Source organism: Sebastes fasciatus, chromosome 9, assembly GCF_043250625.1.
Source record: "Sebastes fasciatus isolate fSebFas1 chromosome 9, fSebFas1.pri, whole genome shotgun sequence".
Classification (NCBI taxonomy): Eukaryota; Metazoa; Chordata; class Actinopteri; order Perciformes; family Sebastidae; genus Sebastes; species Sebastes fasciatus.
In genome coordinates, this window is record NC_133803.1 from 24,929,214 (window position 1) to 24,950,618 (window position 21,405).

General features: G+C 39.9%; 1 protein-coding gene across 2 annotated transcripts in view; it reads right to left on the minus strand.

Annotated features, from left to right (window-relative positions):
- inpp5a (inositol polyphosphate-5-phosphatase A) overlaps positions 1-21,405 on the minus strand; it is a 170,059-nt gene that overhangs the window by 110,913 nt on the left and 37,741 nt on the right. For both annotated transcript variants that reach the window (XM_074646884.1, XM_074646886.1), the window contains exons 2-4: positions 15,585-15,626; positions 1,420-1,520; positions 1,038-1,125 (exon numbers count right to left, since the gene is read on the minus strand). In XM_074646884.1, coding sequence (XP_074502985.1) covers positions 1,038-1,125; positions 1,420-1,520; positions 15,585-15,626 — 231 coding nt within the window. The remainder of the gene's footprint in view (positions 1-1,037; positions 1,126-1,419; positions 1,521-15,584; positions 15,627-21,405) is intronic.

Consider the following 21,405-nt stretch of genomic DNA (forward strand, 5'->3'; position numbering starts at 1 on the left):
AATTTAGCATAAAAGTGTAATAGTGACTTTTTGTGTTTTATTTTTGAACTACATCTAATACATAATTCTGCTGTCTGTTTTCCACTTTTTAGGAGAGTAAGGTCTTTTTCATGTTATTCTAAAGCCCCTTTCCCACTGGACAAAAACAATCCACTAACTAACAGCCCACTAACATCTGGCTTTTGTCTTCAGTTGGAAAGTTTACAATCAACATTCATTCCTGGGACAAATGACTCTGCAGTATTCATGGGTAGTTATCGGCTCCCATCGGCAGAGATGGAATCGTGATACCCGGGTGGACACGCTAATTTTCGCCCCTTTTTTGGTGCAATACTATGTGACGCCGGTTGAAGTGAATATATAATACATAAAACCATCAGGGATTCCAATCAGACAACAGTCATTTTACATCTCCAATTGTCATAAAACACACTTCATTCTAACTCGACAGACACAAGATAAAAACTCATCAAAACAGTCTCTGCTAGTCTTTCCACTGTTCCAACAATCACAAACTCTGGTTTGAGAGTTTGAAAGAGAGACTGAATAAGGAACAGATATAAAAAAAAAAAAAGAAGAAGTAACCACCATACTATTTTCACTGTTTACTTACCCTGCTTCCAGTGCCGTTCGAGACGTCGAACTTGACACAGCAGGGAAAAAAACAGAAAGGCAGTACGGCATACTCGCAATGGGAAAGGAGTCTATCGCCTATTTTTAGTGGGTTTTCCTGTGTTTAAAAAACCTGCATATATGCGCCAATTTTGGTGGGAAAAGGGTATTATTTTATCTAATGTGTATACAGTTTTGGCTGATCAGTCCCAAATAAAATCCTGTTTTTTGAAATAGATAGAATCAAGGAATAAAATCTTGAACCGAAATGCAGACTTGAAAAATCTGATTTTACTGCTGAGCTTTTGATTCATCCCTAATTCAATTCATGTACGCTTGGATGAAAACCACATCAAATCCCAAGAGTTTGTGTGTACTTTCTCCTAGAATGTGAATGCACCGTCAACATATCAAACAGCACTTACAGTGAAATGCTCCTGGGATTTGTAGTTCTCATCGAGGTAGACGCGGGCTCTGCTGTACTCCCTCATGGCTTCACTGGACAACAGCTCCCTGATGGACACAAAACACACACACACAGATGTTTAAAATAACTCAGTTAATATTTATCCTGGTCCAAGATTAACACAATAAGCCATATTATTTTAAAAGAAAGCCACATATTTTGCTGTGCTGACGTACAGCTGTGATGCGACCAGTGGGGGGAGCAGTCCGCCAGTTTAAAGCAGACGACTCCTGCATGTTCCACATTAAAGGGGCTGTTTCTTTATCATAGAAACTGCTCAGCTATCACCATTACAATCAAAACAATTAGGCAAATGACCACACCATGAGCAAAATACTTACTTGACAAAACAATCCACGTGGGACATGGACGCCTCGTAGTTCTTCCCACCCACCTCCTGACAGTGCACGGCCAAGAAGTGAGGCTTGTGTGTCTGTACTGTCTGTAAGGGAAGAGAGAGGAAAAAACACAGGTGAAAAAGGGACAAACAGTTCCACTGCACTTTATTTGTCAGCGCAAGGGCACCCATAACAGCTGAAACAACACTACAGTAAGCCCATTTGCTCATAATAAACAAACCTTTAAGTTGAATTATTCAGTCGAGCGAGAAACCTAAATGAGCGCGGCGGCCTGGACCGCTACAATTCTTGCTAACTCGACTCTTTGACACGCTACCATATTTACACAAGACAAAGTGCCTTGCTAATGTAGGCAGAAGGCACTTAGTGAGCTTGTTGCACAAGCACAACGTCGGCCCCTCTTCATCCACCATCGGGGATGTGCCTGCAACACTGTGTGCGTGTCCAGCAGGGTGTTACAGATGCTCACACGTCAGTGACACATCACTCACTAGAAGAACAACTCCACTGCTGCAGGAAAGCTTATTACAACGTGGGCAAGACTCCAGCAAATACAGGCTGTTATAGAAAAAAAAGCAGTTGCATGTTATGTATTTAATACAAATTGGTGGTTATAAAAAAGTGTCACGGTTCCTGCCGGCTATCCCACCCAGAGTCACGTGACCTCATGTTGCTCTCCTTTAACCATTCCCTCTTACACACAGCGAGGTGTTTGTGAGCACCCTGTCAGAGGTGTTCAGGGTGGCTGACCTCTAATGGAAAAATCAATACCACCAAGTGATTTACAGCACTCACAAGCACTCACAGGGTCGGGCCTATGGATGGTGGGCAGAGAACATACATCAATGTCACAGGGTGTTGGGGGGTGTTGGGGGGTGTTGGGGGGTGGAGGAGGAGGAGGAGGGACAAATGGTCCCTGGACCCGAACGGAGCTACTGCACCCCACCTCGGCCGTTGCATTATGCTCACATACAGGCCCAATCAAATAAAAGTAATGTATGGCAATAACACTATGGATTTTCCATCAACCTATGGCTTGTCACTTAGCCCGATGACCCAGGAGCGGGGACCTACAGCGGCTCAAACTTGGAAAGATTAGTGGACCTATCAAACTCACGATGGAAAAGGTCACACTCTCAAGGAGCCGGCAACTAATGTCAGACTCCAATGTGACCGTGTGGGACGTGTGTATGTGTGTATGTGTGTGTGTGTGTGTGTGTGTGTGTGTGTGTGTGTGTGTGTGCACACTAACACGCACGTGCTTGTGTTAATCGACTGCATTTTATTTATCTTTCCAGGCTGTAAATTCAGGTCGACGCTGGCAAACAGACAGTATCCAGGTGGTAATTTCATTACTAGAATTGCCAACGCTATCAGTCCGAAACCAAACAGCATCAACCAGTGACCTTACTTTACTTTGGCAGAGAGCAAGCCTGTGATCCAATTAAAAGGAACCACTGTTAACAAGAAACTCTGTTGACATTTGAGTCGAGTAGTCACCGAAATATTGACATGCCAAATATTGTATCTATAAAACATGATTTTATGATGGGTAACGACAGCAGTGGCCTCTCTAAACAACCCTCAGACAGTGACAGCTGCCCTGGCTAACACTGCTGCCATATGGGACCATTTCTCAACCGCACTAGGATGTGTTTGATATGGACGTGTGTCCTCTCATCCTCTCTCTTTTTCTCTCTCCATCTTACCATTACTTGATTTTTTACAACATTTAAATTCCAAGGAGGTTCCCATTTGTCTAAATTACATATTTGTCAAACTGTGCGTTTGTTGAACAGGCAAATCAAGCCTTTACTCAGTGTTAACAGCAAACATCCAGAAAGATCCTCCATGTGTTTTATCATGTTGTGATCTCATCTTCATCGTGGTTTTTGTTGTTTTCATTTTGATCAGAGAGAAGACCATGTGACACTTCATGTGATACATGTATTAAAAGACACATAAACCTAGAGAAACTACAGAAGGCTCAATTTCAGAAGAACATGAAGTGTGTTCTCTGCTGAAAATGTTGTGAAGTTGCAGTTGAAGTGGCGGCTGAACTAGCAATTAAAAATGGAAGAGCTGAAAGAAGTAGAAGTGTTCGAGTGTCAACAATGAGTTAAGCTTTAGTGTCAACTTAAGTGTAAGCAATTGGTGAAGTTGAAGTGGAGTGATGAAAGGAGTTGAAGTTTCAGTCCAAGCATGGGTGATAATAAATTAACCTGGAAGTTTCAGTTAAAGAAATTGGTGCCAGATGAAGTGCATAAACGGAAACCCCCTGACCCTTCACACCCTGGACACAACCTGTACAAACTTCTCCCCTCTGGGAGGCGCTACAGAGCACTGCACGCCAAAACTACCACACACAAAAACTGTTTCTTCTCACAGGACGTCACTCTGATGAACAGCTAACATCAGTCCACACTAGTGCCAGGAAAATCCATGTGCAATAACCCTAAAACACCAAGCATCTACTTTACCACTTTACTCACTGTTCTTTAACGTGTTAATATCATCATTATCTTTATAAACATATATGTATACACTGTCATATCCACCTACCTCATATATAAAACACCCTGCACTACTGTACTACGGTTTACAAATTTCATTGTGTTGTTGTTATGTCTTATTTCTGTGTATGTACATTGAGAGCAACAAAATACCAGAGACAATTTCCTTGTATGTGTTCACACCTACTTGGCCATTAAAAGGTGATTCAGTTGAAGTGTCAGGTGAATTGTGTAAGCACTAAACACAGTTGTACAGGATTAAATTGTGTATAAACAATGAACGTTGTTGGACTTAGAAGAGCTGATGGAGGGTTTTTTTATGTTCAAAGCTGAAGACCTGAAAGGGTTTGAAGTGTTCAAAGTCAAAGTATAACCATTGAAAAGGAGTTCAATGAGTTCAAATGTCAGCTGATGTGTAAGTGGTGAACTGTCATCTGAAGAGCAGAAGATGGAAGCACTTGCATTGTCAGTTGAGGAGAAAGAGATAAATTCAGTTCAAATGTCTGCTGACGTTTAAGTAAAAGTAGTTGAACTATCAGTTCAAGTGGAAGTGCTGAAGACAGTTCAAGTGTGTGCACTGAATCAAATTAGTTCAATTAAAAAAGAAGGCTTTCCATAGATTTTAACCCAAATACAATGCATGCTGGGAAGTGTGATAATAAGCTAACAATGCTTCTAAAGAACTGGATTTGATGAGCTAAGTGAATGATCAACTGGACGTTTAGTCAACTAAAGAACACATATTAACAGCATTCTCAGTTTGTAATGAATCAGAACTAAGAATTAGGAGTTATCAAGACACTTTTGTTAAAGTAGGTTTGGTTTGGTGCCACAACTGATATTTTTAGGCTGATAATTGAAATTTCTAAATCCTGATAATCTGTAATCCTTATTTACGCTAACGAATATAAATGGTGTGGTGTGTTTGTTTCATCTTCATAAACCAGTACAGCGGTCAAAAGCAGCACTGTGCACCAGATATCATTTATTAGACAGAGAGGACCTTTGATGAGGACTAATCAGGAGAGCCTGAGTCCTATTTCATGGTTCCTATTTGGAGGGAGCGACCTCCTGGTCTGAGAAGTGAAGCCAATGCTGGAGCACCTTAAACTTGCATTCTTTCTAATAGCCAGCAGGGGGCGACTCCTCTGGTTGCAAAAAGAAGTCTGATTGTATAGAAGTCTATGAGAAAATGTGCCTACTTCTCACTTAATTTATTACCTCAGTAAACATTGTAAACATGAGTTTATGGTCTCAATCACTAGTTTCAAGTCTTCTTCAATACAGCATGATGTTCATTTAGTAAATTATGGTCCCATTTAGAGTCAAATAGACCATAAAGCAGGGGATGCATTAGGGCGTGGCTACCTTGTGATTGACAGGTCACTACCACAGCGTTGTCCGGTCTGGGTGTTGTTCGCATTTTTGTTTTACAACTTTAATCCTTTCAAAGTGTGTTTTCAGTTCATGAAAGTTAATTATAACATTTTGGTATATAGTCTATGGTGGGAAATAATCACAAGGATGAGAGAAGTTTGTGAGCTGACATACAACAAAGCTTTACTGTCTAACTGTGGATTCACTCACACAACATCTTCTGATAACATAATACGAGGAAAATGGGGCTTTTCAGGATACAATCAGGAGTTTATACTATCTATGTCAGGCAGGGTTCAGGACCCATGATATGGTTACAGATTGGGTATCAATTAACTATCTGATGACCTACAACACTGTGCTTCTGCAATTTACAAATCACAAGACGGGATGTGGGGATCCGACACCATCACCGGTCTGTGATGGTCTAGAGAAGTTTCCAATGCAAAGTGGCTGTGGGATTATTCAATTCAGTGCGGTGCGATGCAAAGCACCGTTTATAGTACAGCAGCAACGCTGGATTCCCATTCAACCCAGTCTATTGCACACATGTGGGTCAGGCAAATGAGCCTGCTTTGCTTATGTGTAAATAACTGGGGTATCCTGAGACAGGCTGAGAGTCTCCTGATACAGGATTTGATTGGACTTACTGGCATAAAGCCTTAGTCACTGATTGTATCATGTGCCTCCAAAATAATAGTAGTTAATAGTTTAGATTTTTTCACTTCGTTTAGTGTCATATGCTCCAATAAAATTTAACCAGGGGCTGAAACCCAAGTCCAAAGAAATCATCCCAACAACTAAGCTATTTATTTTGCAGCGAGAGAAGTTAAAAATAAGTGTAACCCTTTAACTGTAACCAGCCTGTTGGATGTTTCTGCACTCTTTCCTGTAATTTGCCGTCTCAGATATTCATCTTCAAAAGCTGAATGAGTAATAGCACAAGCTTTGTTTTACATGTATGAGTAAGTGCTCTTGTCAAAATCAGTTTCTTTACACCCCTAAAAGATTACATTGAGAGGTAGATTCCTGTAAATGATGAAGATTGAGTTGTTACCGAAATGCACTGCAGGAGACATCTACAGATATCTTTGTGCGGTTAAGTTGGGTCTCACCCGCCCAGATAAACTGAACTACACAAGTTAACACTGCAGAGTTTAACATTCCTGACCATTTTTACAGCCACTTCAGAATCACGTTATATTATCTTGAATAGGTAAACCAGCCGTTTTGAAGAGATATGCTTTTTTTTAAATCACAACTTTGTTTTATGCATGTGTTATTGAAAACATATACACATGTTAAATACTTTATAAATGAGACCAAATAAATACATGTGGCTCAAAGGTGTACTGCAGATATATAAATGTTAAAAGACTATGGAAGAAATTCTGCAAATGTATTTGTCTTTGGGAAAGACTGGTCTAAACTGCTCCATGCCAATGGTTGGTATGAGGCGGCTGGAAAACACAGCATCGGCAAACTGAGTCAAGGTCGGATTAAAAAAGGAGAAAGAGTGAACACGGTAGCAGGTTTTGCAGTAGCTGGTACAAACACGTCAGTGAACTGTGACCAAGGTGTGTCACAAAATAAATAATTTTATTTCCTGAAGGAATTCCCTGAAGCTGCAGACCTGATCTGCTGTGCTGCAAACTGTGCTGGATAGCTGAAGGCTAGAACAGCAAACAAACAACCTAATATATATAATAACGATGTAGGAAAAGTGCAGGTTCCAACAGGTAAACTCGTACAATGCCCTTTGCTGTAGTCGCACCTCAATGAAAGCGAGTTTAACAGCTTTTATTGTTTATTCTCCAGGATGTTGCAGTGGAACTTCGGGGGAAATTCGTTTTGACGCATTAAAAATGAGACAGCTCTTTCCTTACAAGCCTGTAAGTCAGTTGACCGAGTGTGGAATGCATACAGTTGTCTTGGAGCGGCGATGCATGCAGCATTTTGGGGGGGGTGCTACAGTGTTTTCTTAAATGTTTCCTGATGACTACAGTAGATGCTCCGATGTGATTAAAGCGCTGATTCAGTGGGTGTGAGATCAAAGTTTTCCTGTGTGAAACAGCCTTTGGATTCTCGCCAAGTCAACTCAAAGTACAAGTCATGACTCTATACTTTATCAAAAACACAATGTGCTTTTCATTTTCATATCCTACGAGGTTTTCCAGTGAAAGACACATTTTTAGAGTTCATGACCTGAAGACACAGAGAGTGTATTGTGTGCGCGGAAGGTGGTCACGATGAGCGAGCGAGCGCAGCGCAGCGCGGCTGATTGTAGTTCACTCTGCCGGTTGTTCCCAGCCGCGTCAAGTTCAGAGTCTGATGCTTGTTTCCATGACGTCAGCCGGCAGCAGCACAGAGCTGGCATGAGGCTTCAGGCCTGCCCGGTTCGCAAAGGGGCACACCTCTCTCTCTCTCTCTCTCTCTCTCTCTCCTCTCTCTCTCTCTCTCTCTCTCTCTCTCTCTCTCTCCATGCATGCTTTCCTTTCCCTCGTTCTCACTACGCACACATCACAGCAGATATGATACCTTCCTCTAGGCTGCTGCACAATGGAAACAGAATTCCTCAACAGCCGTAACCGGGACATGCTTCTACACCCACACACAGACACAGACATGTTCAGTGACATCCAACAACAACAACAGCGCTTAGCGAATCACCTGGCAATCGACATGTTTTGGCACGCCGGTGAAAGTAATAATTATAATGGAAGAGTAAAGCAACGTTGACAAAGACGGAGACTTGCAGCTGAGCAGATGAAGCCCTTTAAAATAGATTTAGAGGTAACACGTTATAATAACCATCATTTATAAATGGTAAATTGATAGTTATTCAATAAACTTAGTTATAGTTATTTTACCGTTAACAAAGAAATCATAATTAATAATGTTTATTAAGTATTAGCCATGCTTAAATTGATTTTATTTTAACAGTTTATTGTTGCACACATTATAACATTTTGCATACTATATAAGTATTTGTTAATGATTACAAAATTATTTGTAAACCTTTAAGAAATAGTTTGTAAAATGTCTATAAACATTACGTAGAAAGATAGACAAGATATTTGTAACATTTTGTTAATGGTTAATAATTGCTTTGTGAAGAGTCCATAAACATTTTTTGGATGGCTATTATAAAGTTGCAATTGATGATTATAATACCTTTTTAAATGGTTATTGAATACTTTGTGAAACATCTATAAACATTTAGATAGAAAGTTAATACTTTGTCAATGGTTAACAATTAGTTTCTGGCCCATCTGTCTATTTAATGTTTATAGATGTTTTACAAATTATTTCTTAAAGGTAATCATTTGGTAATTATTAACAAATACTTAATATAGTATATAAAATGTTATAATGTGTGCAACAATAAACTGTTAATAAATACTTTATTCATGTAATCCGAATGTAATTGTTAGCGTCTCTTATCAGCTATGATACAAAATATAATGTATTAACTTATTATTTCATGTTGCACATTTTAAATGATAAAATAAATTATGAAATTATAGCATTACTAATAATTAGTAAACATTATTAATTATCATGTCATTGTTTGTTAAACGTAAAAATAACTATTAACTAAGCTTAATTAACTATCAATTTACCATTTATAAATGATGGCTATTATAAAGTGTTACTGACTTAGATTAGTTGTTGTGAGAGCAATAATAAAAAACGACTGGAAAATATGAATGTCCCAAATAGGGGTGGGGGAAAAAATCGATACGGCACAGTATCGCAATATTTTGCGTGGTAATATTGTATCAATACACGGACGTCAAGTATCAATCTTTTGTTATATAAACTATTAACCTCTTAACAATCCGACGGCGGGCCTGGCCGCTATTCTGTCTTTCAGGGGTTGAAACGGGCTCAGTCTTAAAGCTAAATAACGTTCCAAAATTGCGCTAAAATTTTGGTGAGGAAAAATTGGCATGGGCATTTTCACCTCTGGCCTCAAAGTATGTGAATGAAAACTCTGAGTTGAAAGTGAAAACTGTATCTTATTAGATAAAACAGATGTTGACAAACTGCATAATCTGCAGTTGAAAAAAGGTAAGAAATCGCAATATACCCCAATGTATCCTATCGCAATACTCATATCGCATATCACAAAATGTTTAAAAATCGCATTAAGATTGTATTGTGACTTACGTATCGTGATAATATCATATCGTGGGGCCTCTGGTGATACCTACTCCTAGTCCCAAACCACTTTCATTGAGGAATATTTTAATTGGTTGCTATCGATTAGATTAAGCCTGAAGCAAACATTATTTAATATTACTAATCAGCAGGCCCGCCGTGTCTTGCTCGTACCCAGGACAAGATGATCTCCACATTCCTCTCTCTACTGTACAAGACACTATAGGACAACATACAGAACACCATAGGACACCAGAATGCTGTCAAGCAGGTTAATGCAGAGCTATTAAGATGTCACATAATCCTATTTTAATTGAGTTGGTTTAGCCAGATAGCCATCTAACTGTCAAGTCATCATCTTACAACTTTAACCCTTTCACAGTGTTTTTTTGTTCATGAAAGTTAGTTGTAACATTTTGGTCGCCTAAAAATGTCTTATTCAGTCTTCAGTTGTACTTCGCTCCACACTCTCGTGTCACGTCTGGTTGCAAAAAACCAAGGTGGCGATGGCCAAAATGCCGAACTCAGGGCTTCAAAAACCATAGTCCACAAACCAGTGGGTGACGTCATGGTGACTGTCATCTTCTTATATAAAGTCTATGGCCGTACACTGTGTAGCTGTACTAGTGAGCTAAATCTAAATACTGGATTGGGACAGTATTACATGACTGGAAGCAGGATCATGTAGGAGTCGTAAAACGGGATTTGGTTGCTCGTAATCCTACTGTATACAAACTATTAGCTAAATTTACTTTCTGTTGAGTGAAAGAAAGTTGGAGTCAAGAGAAAAGCCACAATATGTTTCAGCTCTTAACATAACTGCTGTTGATTTGAGTTGACATAACGATGACTTAATGGAATTTATTGGACTAGCAATTGCCAGGAAACCTAATTGTGCATTAAATAATGACTTCTTAGTTATCATTCGTGCATCAAATTTAATCGGTATGATGCATATTCAGTTTATATGAGGAAATCTGTGACTCCCACATGAGGCAATCCATTACAGATAGAGCATTTGACTGCAGATGTACTAAATGTGTAATGTGTAAAATACACATCTCAAATGCCTCGTGTCCACAGAGTTGTTCCCGAGATACTGTACTAACAAGTATTGTTGCAAATTTTAAACAACCTGAAAAATAATCTGAATACTATCTCTTTAGGCTAGAAGTATAAATCTTCATGTTCAACAATATTTGAATATGTGACAGCAAGTAGTTTTGTCACTTGAGGCTAAACCGAATGACGCAGTCAGGCTGCGTGTGTGTTCAGGGTGAGTCTGGAATATTTTCTGTCACAACCAATGGACCGGTGCTTCCTGGGAATAGTAAATATTGTGTGTTTTTCCCAACAGTGAGGTGACAGTTATTTACTTGGTTTACATACTGGTCTAAACTAACCACTTTTTCCAGCTAGTCCCCAACCACTGTCGGCAGAATTAGCTGTGTGAAAAAGATATATTTTTATGCGTAACGAGCACAAATACAGGCACTAAGATCCAACAAAAACACAGGCGGCTACTCCTCATGCAGAATTAATGCTACCTGAGGGAGAAGTTTGCCTGCATTTACACACATTGAGCATACTAAAATATGTTTTCTCACTTCTCTGCATTGAAGAGCTCCATTTATATTAGGAACACTTGAAACAAAAACAGTGTGTTTGACTTCTTCCCACATAAATCATTTTCCTCAAAAAACTCTAATACATTATGAATGAAGTGTAGAGAAACGCGATAATGTAGCATCCTAGAATAGAAACCCTCGCTGTCAAAGTGAAGCAGTGTGTGTCTCTCTCTGAATCCAAGTTTTCTAAATAGTTCATGAATATATAGTCAGTGCCTCCTTACCTCACTGGCACAGTGTGATATAGTGATTCCCAACCTGGGGTCTGGGCCTCCCTTTAAGGGGCGGCAAAGATCACAGAGGGTGCCCCAGGATTTGTCTGCTCTGAGGTTGTCAAAATTAGATTTGCACATTAATAACTAAAATCATGGATAATTTACACAAAAGTCTGTACATAAAACTATTTAAAATTATATATATTTGTTGCTACTTAGTAGGCCACATTGTGTTTGAACCCGGTATTTCTGCACGGTTGCAGATAAAGATAAGGCTACACCAATATTATTAGAAGTATACTATTTGTAGAATTAGATTGCAGTGGTGGCTGTGTAGGATTGTTTCCGACTATTGAAAAAAGATAGATGTAATCATTTCAAAAATTCATACAAATTTTTAACAAACAAAATATTCTGTTTCAATCCATATTTTTTTGGCGTTTAGCCTTTCAAAAACAACATTTTCAATGCGCTAAAAAAACTATTTGCTCTTCCGCTTGCCACACACCAAGGGAGACCTGCACTTGTATTAACGGGGTGGGTATAGCAGCAATCTAACAGATATTATATTACATTTATTTAACCATAATAACACAAAATCTATCTCGGCTCTAACACTATTATGGTAAACAAAAAAAGATCATGTTATGTATCTGCATTCGCTTGGCGAATCCGTCATCACTTTATTTATGTTGACGAAACTGACCAGTTATATGCATTAAAGAAAGTTGATTTAATTAACAAAGACTAACTCATTTAATACACTGAATCACTTTATTCAAATTGAGGATTTTGTTCGACGAAATTTAAGGGGGGCTCAGCTTTTCTCAGATACAAGTAGAGGGGTCTTCAGGGAAAATAGGTTGGGAACCCCTGGTGTAATATATAGTACCCAGAAATGTTATTTGACTATTTATTACATCACCTTTAACTGAACATGTTTCCTTCAGCAGTCCTAACTACACTGTACAGTTATTCATTCATTCAGCAATAAGCTCACATCTTAGGGTGTGGTGTCATGGAAAATAAACGTCTGGGTCACATGCAGTTATTCCAGGATACTAGTTCACGATAAAGCTGCAACTGGAAAACGGCTGTAAGACAAACCACTTCCTGATGAGAAAATCACCTTAAGAGTGAAAATGTGTTTCCTTAACCTCACTGAGGGATGGATTTATTCTCTCTCTCTCTCTCTCTCTCACCCTTTTCTCTATGACTTGGAGTAATTGTCTGCATGTGTACCTGGATGCCACCCAAGTAGGATCCTCCTGCTGTTTGGCCTGCCGAGACATTGGCGCTTCATCATCCGGCTACAGACATTCATGGCCCTAATGCCCCTCGGTTGGCACTGGCACGCTGCTATCACTGACACACAAATCAATACTGGGCTACTTAGCCTGACAGCGGTGTTGAGTAACGCTGTGAGAATTGCTCAATTTCGGCCGTCCTCACTGATGAATTTAGGGATACGGCTAATTTCATTCTATGTCTCTTCTTCTCTTTCTACATCCCTGCGTTTCTCCTTGGGGGTCTTTATTTATATATCTTATTTTTTCAGAGTTTATATCCGACTTTCCTTTTCTGTCATTACATCTGTTCATATATCAAGTGCCGCCACATTTGACTTTGACTGGTGAAGAGACATTAGTGGACTGAAATTTGAATTCTTCTCACTTTCTGTGTAGGGAAATGTAAACTTTATACTATTTTTCAAAAGAGGATAAATTTGTAGAAACAGCTTCGGGCCTGTTAGGGTAGGCAGTTCCCAATGCAGCGGTTTACTGACGTTTACTGGAGAATGTTTGTTTTTTTGCCCATTTTCAACAAGCACACATGGAATTAACTTTTACCCCGTCAGTAATTTAAGTCTGTCCCGTTACAACTAGGGGGTGTAAATCACAAGATACATCACGATACGATATTATATCAATCATTTGGTCAACAATATTTGCTGATATAAGTCTGCCACAACACGATTTCAATTTGATTCAATTCAGGGGCCTGCGATCTATATGAGACATCATCATATGCCTATTTAACACAATCAGTTACATTTATATAAACTCACAAAAAGCAATTAAAATACAATTTGACAATTTTCCTCCTGAGCTCTTCCAGACATCTAAATGAAAAACAATCTTATTTAAAAGATTATTAAAACAAAAACTTTTGAATAAAAAGAATAAACAGAGACCCCTTGTTGTTCACTATAAAGTGCCTCATTTCTCATGTTTAAGCACTTTTTGAACATTTAGGAACATTTGGAAATAAAGGCGCATTTTAAAGATGACGACATGTATCGATGTTTTTTCATTTTGTTAATTACAATCACACTAGAACAATCCAGATTTCTGAGCAAAAATTTATGAATTTCATTTCAAATTTAACTGGTCTAATCTGCATAAATATGCCCTCTGGAAGTGGCACTATAATGAAAACATCTTGCTGAATGTATTTGTATACTGAATATACCTTTTCACAACCACACCAGAGTTGTGAAGCAAAATGTTGGTTGTCATTGCAAAACTAGTGGTGTCTCACTCTCTCTCTCTCTCTCTGTCTCTCTCTCTGTCACTTTCAGACAGCAGTTGCGAGCTCTAGCTTCCTCACTTCCCTCACCCCAGTGGAAAGAGTTGTGGTTAGTCAGGGGTTCCTATGTAGATGAAAAGGTAAGATATGAAACATGACTGAGCTCGAGCTTTTGCTCTCTGTAAAAACAATGCGTTTAGAGGGGTGAAAATAAGGTGAATAAGATCACAGCGGCTTAACATAACATTAGTCTGCAAGATTTTTTTTTTTTTTAAAAGACTCACAAACAGGATCAGTTTATTATGAAAACATAAATAAACTTTTATTTATCTTCTTAAGTGCATTGAAGCTTTTGATCAAAATGCAAGTGCATCACAGGTTACAACTAGATTTGGATTTTCTCTTTACAAAATAGATAGCTATACGTAGCTATAGGAAGCATGTGCCTGTACTTGACTTAATCTACGGAGCTTCAACTGAAAAAGCAAATCATGTGGACAAGCCTCAAGGTTTGTGGTCACAGTCCCATGACAACACTTTAAGCTATATAAACACGTGCCGGGCCTGGGCCAATAGTACTCACACTGTACTACTAATGGAGCAAACTAAGAAAGGATGATGTGAAAATCAGTGGGTTACAATTCTGATGACATACGTTGCAATAGTTGCACCTGCACTTTTAAAGATGCAATGTGTAAGATATGGCCAGAAGTTTATTTTAAACGTCCAAACATTGACTGAACATTATCAACAGAATGTGAAGAAATAACAGTGTTAACGTTATGTCAAAGTCGTCTACGTATTATGTTGCAGTGATATCTACTGAAATGAGCATGCTAACCAGCTAGTCCCGGCCCGTCCTGTCTTGTAATACCACTTGTACCTCGAGAGGCGATAGTGAGTCACTGTAGCAGTTTGCCCTCAGTCCAACATGAGAGGACAAAGAAGTAGAGCAAAAAGAATATAGAAGCAAAGAGACAGATATATTTTTTTACACAGCCACATTTTGGACTGAAAACGCGTATTATATTTATAATATTTTATTATTCAACACAGGCCATTTTGGTAGAATACGACAACAGAACAGAAAGGTTTGAAGGTACTGCACATTGAAGGTACAGCCCTCGGTTAGTGGCACAGTAAACACAAAGATGGCTGAAGCTCCTGGTAAGCGACTCGCTGCCGGCAAGAAACTACATTCGGCAGCAAAGAAAAAGAAATTATATAAAAAGAAGTAAAACAAGAGTCAACATTGCAGCCTTTGGCGCCCCCCCCAAAGAGGTTTTAGCCAGCGCCAACATGATAAGACTTGAGATTAAAAACTATTTGAATTATCTCCGAATGTGTTTAAGAAATGTAACAGCCACCTCACACATGGATAAAACTATATACCAGTTAAAAAATGACAATTACCAACATAAGTCAGTTCATTACGTTACAGCCAGGGGCTAAGACGTCACTCTGTGACTGTGTCCTGCAGCGATACTGTACATGTACTGTAATGTTTTATGAGCTGGCCGACAAAGACTCCAGGAGTCTACAGCATATCGTACTGTAAATGATGTGTTTAACTCAATCATGTTAAGTAGGCGTTTCCCATTTCAGCAGCAGTAAAGTGGTCATGTGAGAGTATCGAGAGATCAGCAGGTGAGGTGCCAGTGAATCAGTTGAAAGACCTTGTTGCACTGACATCATTACATATTTCAGACTGTATCACCTACCTGGTAAAACTCCCTCAGCCATGTTTTCTGTAGATTTTCAGGCTAGAAAGAGAAGAAAGACGAGACGTTAGTGTCACAATTAAGATTATTTGCGAAACAGATACATTTTTTTTAGACATAACATGTAAGATTTCTCTTGATCAACAAACACATCGGTGCGTGAGTATGAGATATACAGTATACTGTATATGTACAACCACATGCTGTTGTTGCATCTACTGACAGGAAGTTGCCTTCCTTCAATCACAGTATCTTTCTCTCGGGGTCACGTTAGTGTTCTCTCCAGGGCGTCGACAAGCCTCTCGCCATCTTTCTTTCCCTCACCTTCTTTTGCTCGGCCTGTATCTGTCGTTTCCCTCCCTCTCTCTGCTCCACTTTAAAAGGCCATTCCCAGACCTGGACTGCATTTAGTTTGTGCAGTGGAAACAGAGACAGGGCCCTGGGCAGTCTACCATTTAAGGAGAGATCTCACTATGTCGATAACTAGGTCTGATGAACAGCTCTGTGTGTGTATGTGTGTGTGTTGGAGAGTTTGTCCTAACAAAACTAGTCTATAATAAGACTACACACGGGATCTGCTGGCTCTGCGGGTATCTGTAATAAAGCCCTCATATATTACACAAGTAGGTGCAGTAGCCTTGGATGGCATCAGGGCACAAAGCACAACAAATACCTCATCGCCATGACGACTATCTAAAAATCTTATTTGACAAAACAATCATAATAGTTTTAATAGCACTAACTTTAACTCATCGTACTTGCACACACATGATATACTTGAAGATGAACAGATTTTACTTCAAATAAGACGTATTTGACATTGAATCTAAATAAAGAATGACGACTCTGCTTGAGCCTGAGAGTTTTTAGGATAATAATAACCACTCTTCGGATAAAAAGAAGCTAAAGTTTAACTGTAAATACGTCTACTGAGGTGACCGAAAACAAATCTCTCAAAATGTCTCAGGGTAGTTTGAATGAGGATGTCAAATCAGTAGTAGCATCAACCTGATACACAGTTGATATCTGATTAATTGGTGTTAGACATCATCTAAAGCTTGGTATAAACCTGAAGACTAGTACACATACATTTTGTATCCACCAAATTGCACAGATTATTTTACTCTTTGAAAGTTAGGAGGGAGCATAAAGCTTACAACGAGTATAGACACTAGAACAGTGAATCCCAAACTGTGGTACACGTACTACTGGTGGTATGAGTCCTGCTGAAAGACCTAACAATTGCACTCCAACTGGCCCAAAATTGTAATCTAATTTAATTTCATTACAGACAACTGTTATTTATTACATATACACATCACAATGATGTAAAAGTAGTGGTTAATAATTTAAATATTTTAGAATTTAAATTTGGTTGGACGTGACGTGACGTGACGTGACGTGACGTGACGTGACGTGACGTGACGTGACTTCTGACATTGCATGAAATAGTAACATTAGCGTTAGCTGAACGCAGGCGGCTTCCGACTCCTCAGTCGTTGATTAAAGCAGAATGAGTGGAATTTTGAAATGGCTACAAGGTCCAAACTAAAATTACCGCTTTCCAGTTGAATGCCTCCGCCAACCAGTCTGGAACAGACCACAAATCATATTCATAATCGGCACAACAGTCGTATGTCCCGGCATTAAGTGTACTCCCCAAAATTAACTATTCCTTTATTATTAAAGTAGGAATTAGTGGCAAAAATGTGCTTTAGAAAAAAAAGGCATAAAGTGCAAATTATTCCTGTGATGTCTCGAATATGGGAGTTCAAAATAGACCGTCTGAATACAGTACTTTACACAGATAACAGATTAATTAAGATCTTATGAATGATATACGTTGACATTTCCAGGGGCACCTAAATATCTCAAGACTCACCAAGTGTGTGTGTGTGCGTGCGCATGCGTGTCTGTGCGTGTGTGCGTGCACCATGGTCCCAGCCTCAGCCAGATCAGACAGAGCATAGGTCTATATAAGGACATAAGCACTGGACCTTGTCATTAGTCACATAGATGGAGGAAGAGAAAGAGAGAGCCAGACGGAGACGGGCAGACAGAGGAACAGAAAGGTCCAAACCAGGGAGTTCCCACCTGACCATCCTGGTACTGTTACCAAGGGTCACATAAGTTTACACTGACAAGTGAGACTGACAGGTGTATGTTGCTGCTGATGGTTTGTTGTGTGCATCATGCAGAGTGTTGGCTTATAGGCAAATGGTGCACCAAAACTGCATTTAAAAGATGTTTCTGTGTCTCAAGTTTAGATCCTAATCCTCTGAAGTGATCACAGTGACGATACCATCCAGTAAAATTATAGCCCTTGACGAATCGTGCAGATATTTTTAGCTTCTTTCCATTGGTTGTTTCTCCCAGGACCACTGTTAGCAGCGCTCTCTATTTCAAAGGTTTCCTGTGTATCACACTCATATCACACAGACACTCACGAGGTGCAAGGGGCGTTGAATTTAATCTCTCAAAAATCTCCCTCCAAGTGCACAAAGTGGACGTTTGCAGCGACTTGACGGAGGGGTGACCATGGAAATGAGGCAATAAAACCCATACTGTTGACAGTTTTATAAACAAGTCTTTAAGTATCTCATCTGGGGAATATGTGTCCTAGATCAACTCCACGTGGAGCAGAGAGAACAGCTACAGCAGCTTGCTCGTGTAGATATTCATCCAGAGCTTTCTATGGTGCTCAGATTTAGGCTGACCCATCTCTGATGTGACAGATGTCGGCCTTGCGACTCAGAGGAGGACCGGCGGGCCCTCGGAGGCCTGGGCCCCGGAGATAAGGGCTAATAGCAGAAGGGAAGGGAGGGCGAACTGAGTTTATATCTGTAGCCACGGCACTTTCCAGCCGCCCTCAGCGCATCAGAAGTTAATTTGCAGCTAATTAGAAAGTGGGACTATGCTGGCAGAGAGGTAAAAAATAAACCCAAACCCTCCCCAGCCTCTCCTCCACGCACACCTCCTCTTCCTCCGCTGGCACTTTCACTCGCTTAGTTCTCTCCACCTCCTCGCTCTTCTCTGCCCATGCCTCGGTTTTATCAGTCCATGGCCTACTTTTGAGACCGCGTGGGGAGCTGAGAGACTCTGTTTGGGTTTTAGTGGATATCTATTTAAAATACCAGCCCTTATAAAGGTAGATCTGAAGTGTCCTTGCACTTGCTTTTGATAGGCATATCAGCAACGCATCAATAGGTTGTGTCCACTCTTATGAAATATGGGTCGATGTTTCCAAACCATGAGAAAAGAGTAAGCGTCAAATTTGTTTTGAGCTCACCTAGCTAACCCTCCTTTACATTTTTAATCACATGCATTGCCTTTGCACAACACTGACTCAACACTGGACAGAAATGTGACTTTCAATATGACAATATATCTCTTCCTTTCCAGTTTGATCTGACGATAAAACTTTCCACCTACCAACACTCTTCTGTTAACTAGGACGACATCAGAACACCGTCTTTGGGCACTGACTGTAGGTATCTTGTGACAAGATGCTGATTGCAAATGGCCAATCTTTGAATTTAACAAATACAATGCAAAGCGCTGTAGCTGGGCATGCTCGCCAAAATGTGGTGTCACACTGAGTGGAAGTGAAATTCTACTAGGGCTGCATCTAACAACAATTATTTTCATTGTCGTTTAATCTGTTGATTTTTTTCTCGATCAATCGATTAGTTGTTTGGTCTATAAAATGTCAGAAAATGGTGAAATGGTACGAGGGTACACCTTTAAGTAAATATACACGTACATGTATCTTCTGGGTCTGTTTATCCAAATCATAAAAGCTGTTTTCAGTTATCACTAATAACGTCAAGCAATGCAGCTGTTTTCACATTTATGTGCTGAGGTTATGTGTCAACATATGAAACTTATACAGCCCAGTGCAATGCAGGTGATAGACCTTCCTGCAAACATTTTGTATTGAACCTACTGATGATGATAAAACCTAATATTGGGTGTGGTAGGCCTCTATTGACCCACATCTATGAGGCTAATAGCGACTGTTAACGCGTATTTAATAGCCTCATAACAGTCTAATCGGCTGCACACAAAGTAAATTGCCCCATTTGCTAAAATTAAAGTGCAGTGTAAGGCGTGGTGGCTTTGCTGTCAACAGGAAGTGATGAGTTAAAAGTTGTGTGCTAATGTTTTTTGAGAAGTTACCTCTCACTAGATTATCATTACAAGATAACCGTTACTACATACTAGTGGGAACGTCAGCAGCATGTTCTTTTATTGCTGACAATTTTTATGCCGAGCGTACGGCAGCGAATGCTCTTGTTTTAAATTTGGCTTAATGGTGAATGTGGCTCTGCTGGACTAAAAGAGTAACAAGAATGAAGCTCTACCAGTTGAGCAGAGGTCACGACCTTCAGGCTGCCTCGGAGTCTCAGAGGTCGTGACCTCAAGTGCACATACTGTTCTTCCACTTATGGGTTTTCAGTGAGGCATTCTTTGGCTAATAGTGTAGTAGCATTCCTCAACCCATCTTGGTATTACAGCAGGCCGCTTAAACTGAGCCTGGTAGGGAAATTACGTCAAGGCCCGTCCCGTTAAAGACCCCCGTGGCGATCTGCTGGGAACACATGGCCACCACATGGGTTTCCTCCTTTTCCACCTACTCAAAATTAATCCTCACTCCTCTTGGCCTCTTTCAACTACAATATTTTCATTAGGCTGATCTCTATGTTTGTCCGTCCTTCCGTCTCCGCTGGCTGTTATTTTTGCTTCATCCTTCTCAGCAATATTGCTATTCTTCCACCTCCCAGCAATCGTGCTCAGCTCTCACTTTCTCAAAAAAAATACAGTTAAAAACAACTTCGCTCTGCAGCACGCAACCTCCGTAATTGAAAAGAAGAGAGTGGAGATGAGGAGTCTTAAAAAAGCAACGGTTGCTTGGTTACACCTGGCACTAATATCAGACACACGCAGGTCGACCACAGATATAAAAAACGGCATTTGAGGAACGACTTTGAAACCAAGGTACAGTACGGCCCTAATATATCTTTCCATCTCTGACACACAAACAAGCGCACCTCGATCTAAAGCAAATCAGACACGTGACTGAAAATAGAACAAGTTTCTTAACATGTACAGTAACACACTTGAATGGCACGAGGTTGATGCTTTTATCTGGAGTGGCTGACACACTGGTTTGAATGATGTGGGCTGAAGATGAGGAGCATTTCTGAATGGAAGCAGCTGAAGGTTGACATTCTGTGCCAATATCCAATACTGTACTACACCAAACAAAGCAACAAGGAAGAAAACATTCAAGCATGGTTGTGTACAAGCTAATGAAAATTGTATATCATTTTAGATTAAAGGGGCGGCCTATTGGTGATAGAAAAATACTGATTATAGCAGCTTTAAACTTTTGGTATGGGTGTCTCAGAAGCATAGGCTGTATATAAGAAGTGGACGTAGTCACCGTGACGTCAACCATTGGTTGTTGTTGTTTTTGTAACCAGAGTAGTCGCCCCCTGCTGTCTATTAGAAAGAATGCAAGTTTAAGGCACTTCCTCATTGGCTTCACTTTTCAGACCTCGGAGGTTGTTCATTGCTCAGAAGTAACCAAAAACACATTAGCAGTGTCATCACGCTCTGCCCATTCAGCTATGTCTTCTTGTTTGTTTTGTTCGTCTCACCTCATCAACTCTTCTAAAACGCCTTGTGACTTTGTCAGAATGGCCTATTAGAGAGCCGAATAAAAATCACCCTTTCAAGTACATTATCAATGAGACATGTCCAATTTGTGTAGAAAAACTATGAGCTAAGCATGATGAGAGGAAATGGATCCCTTTTC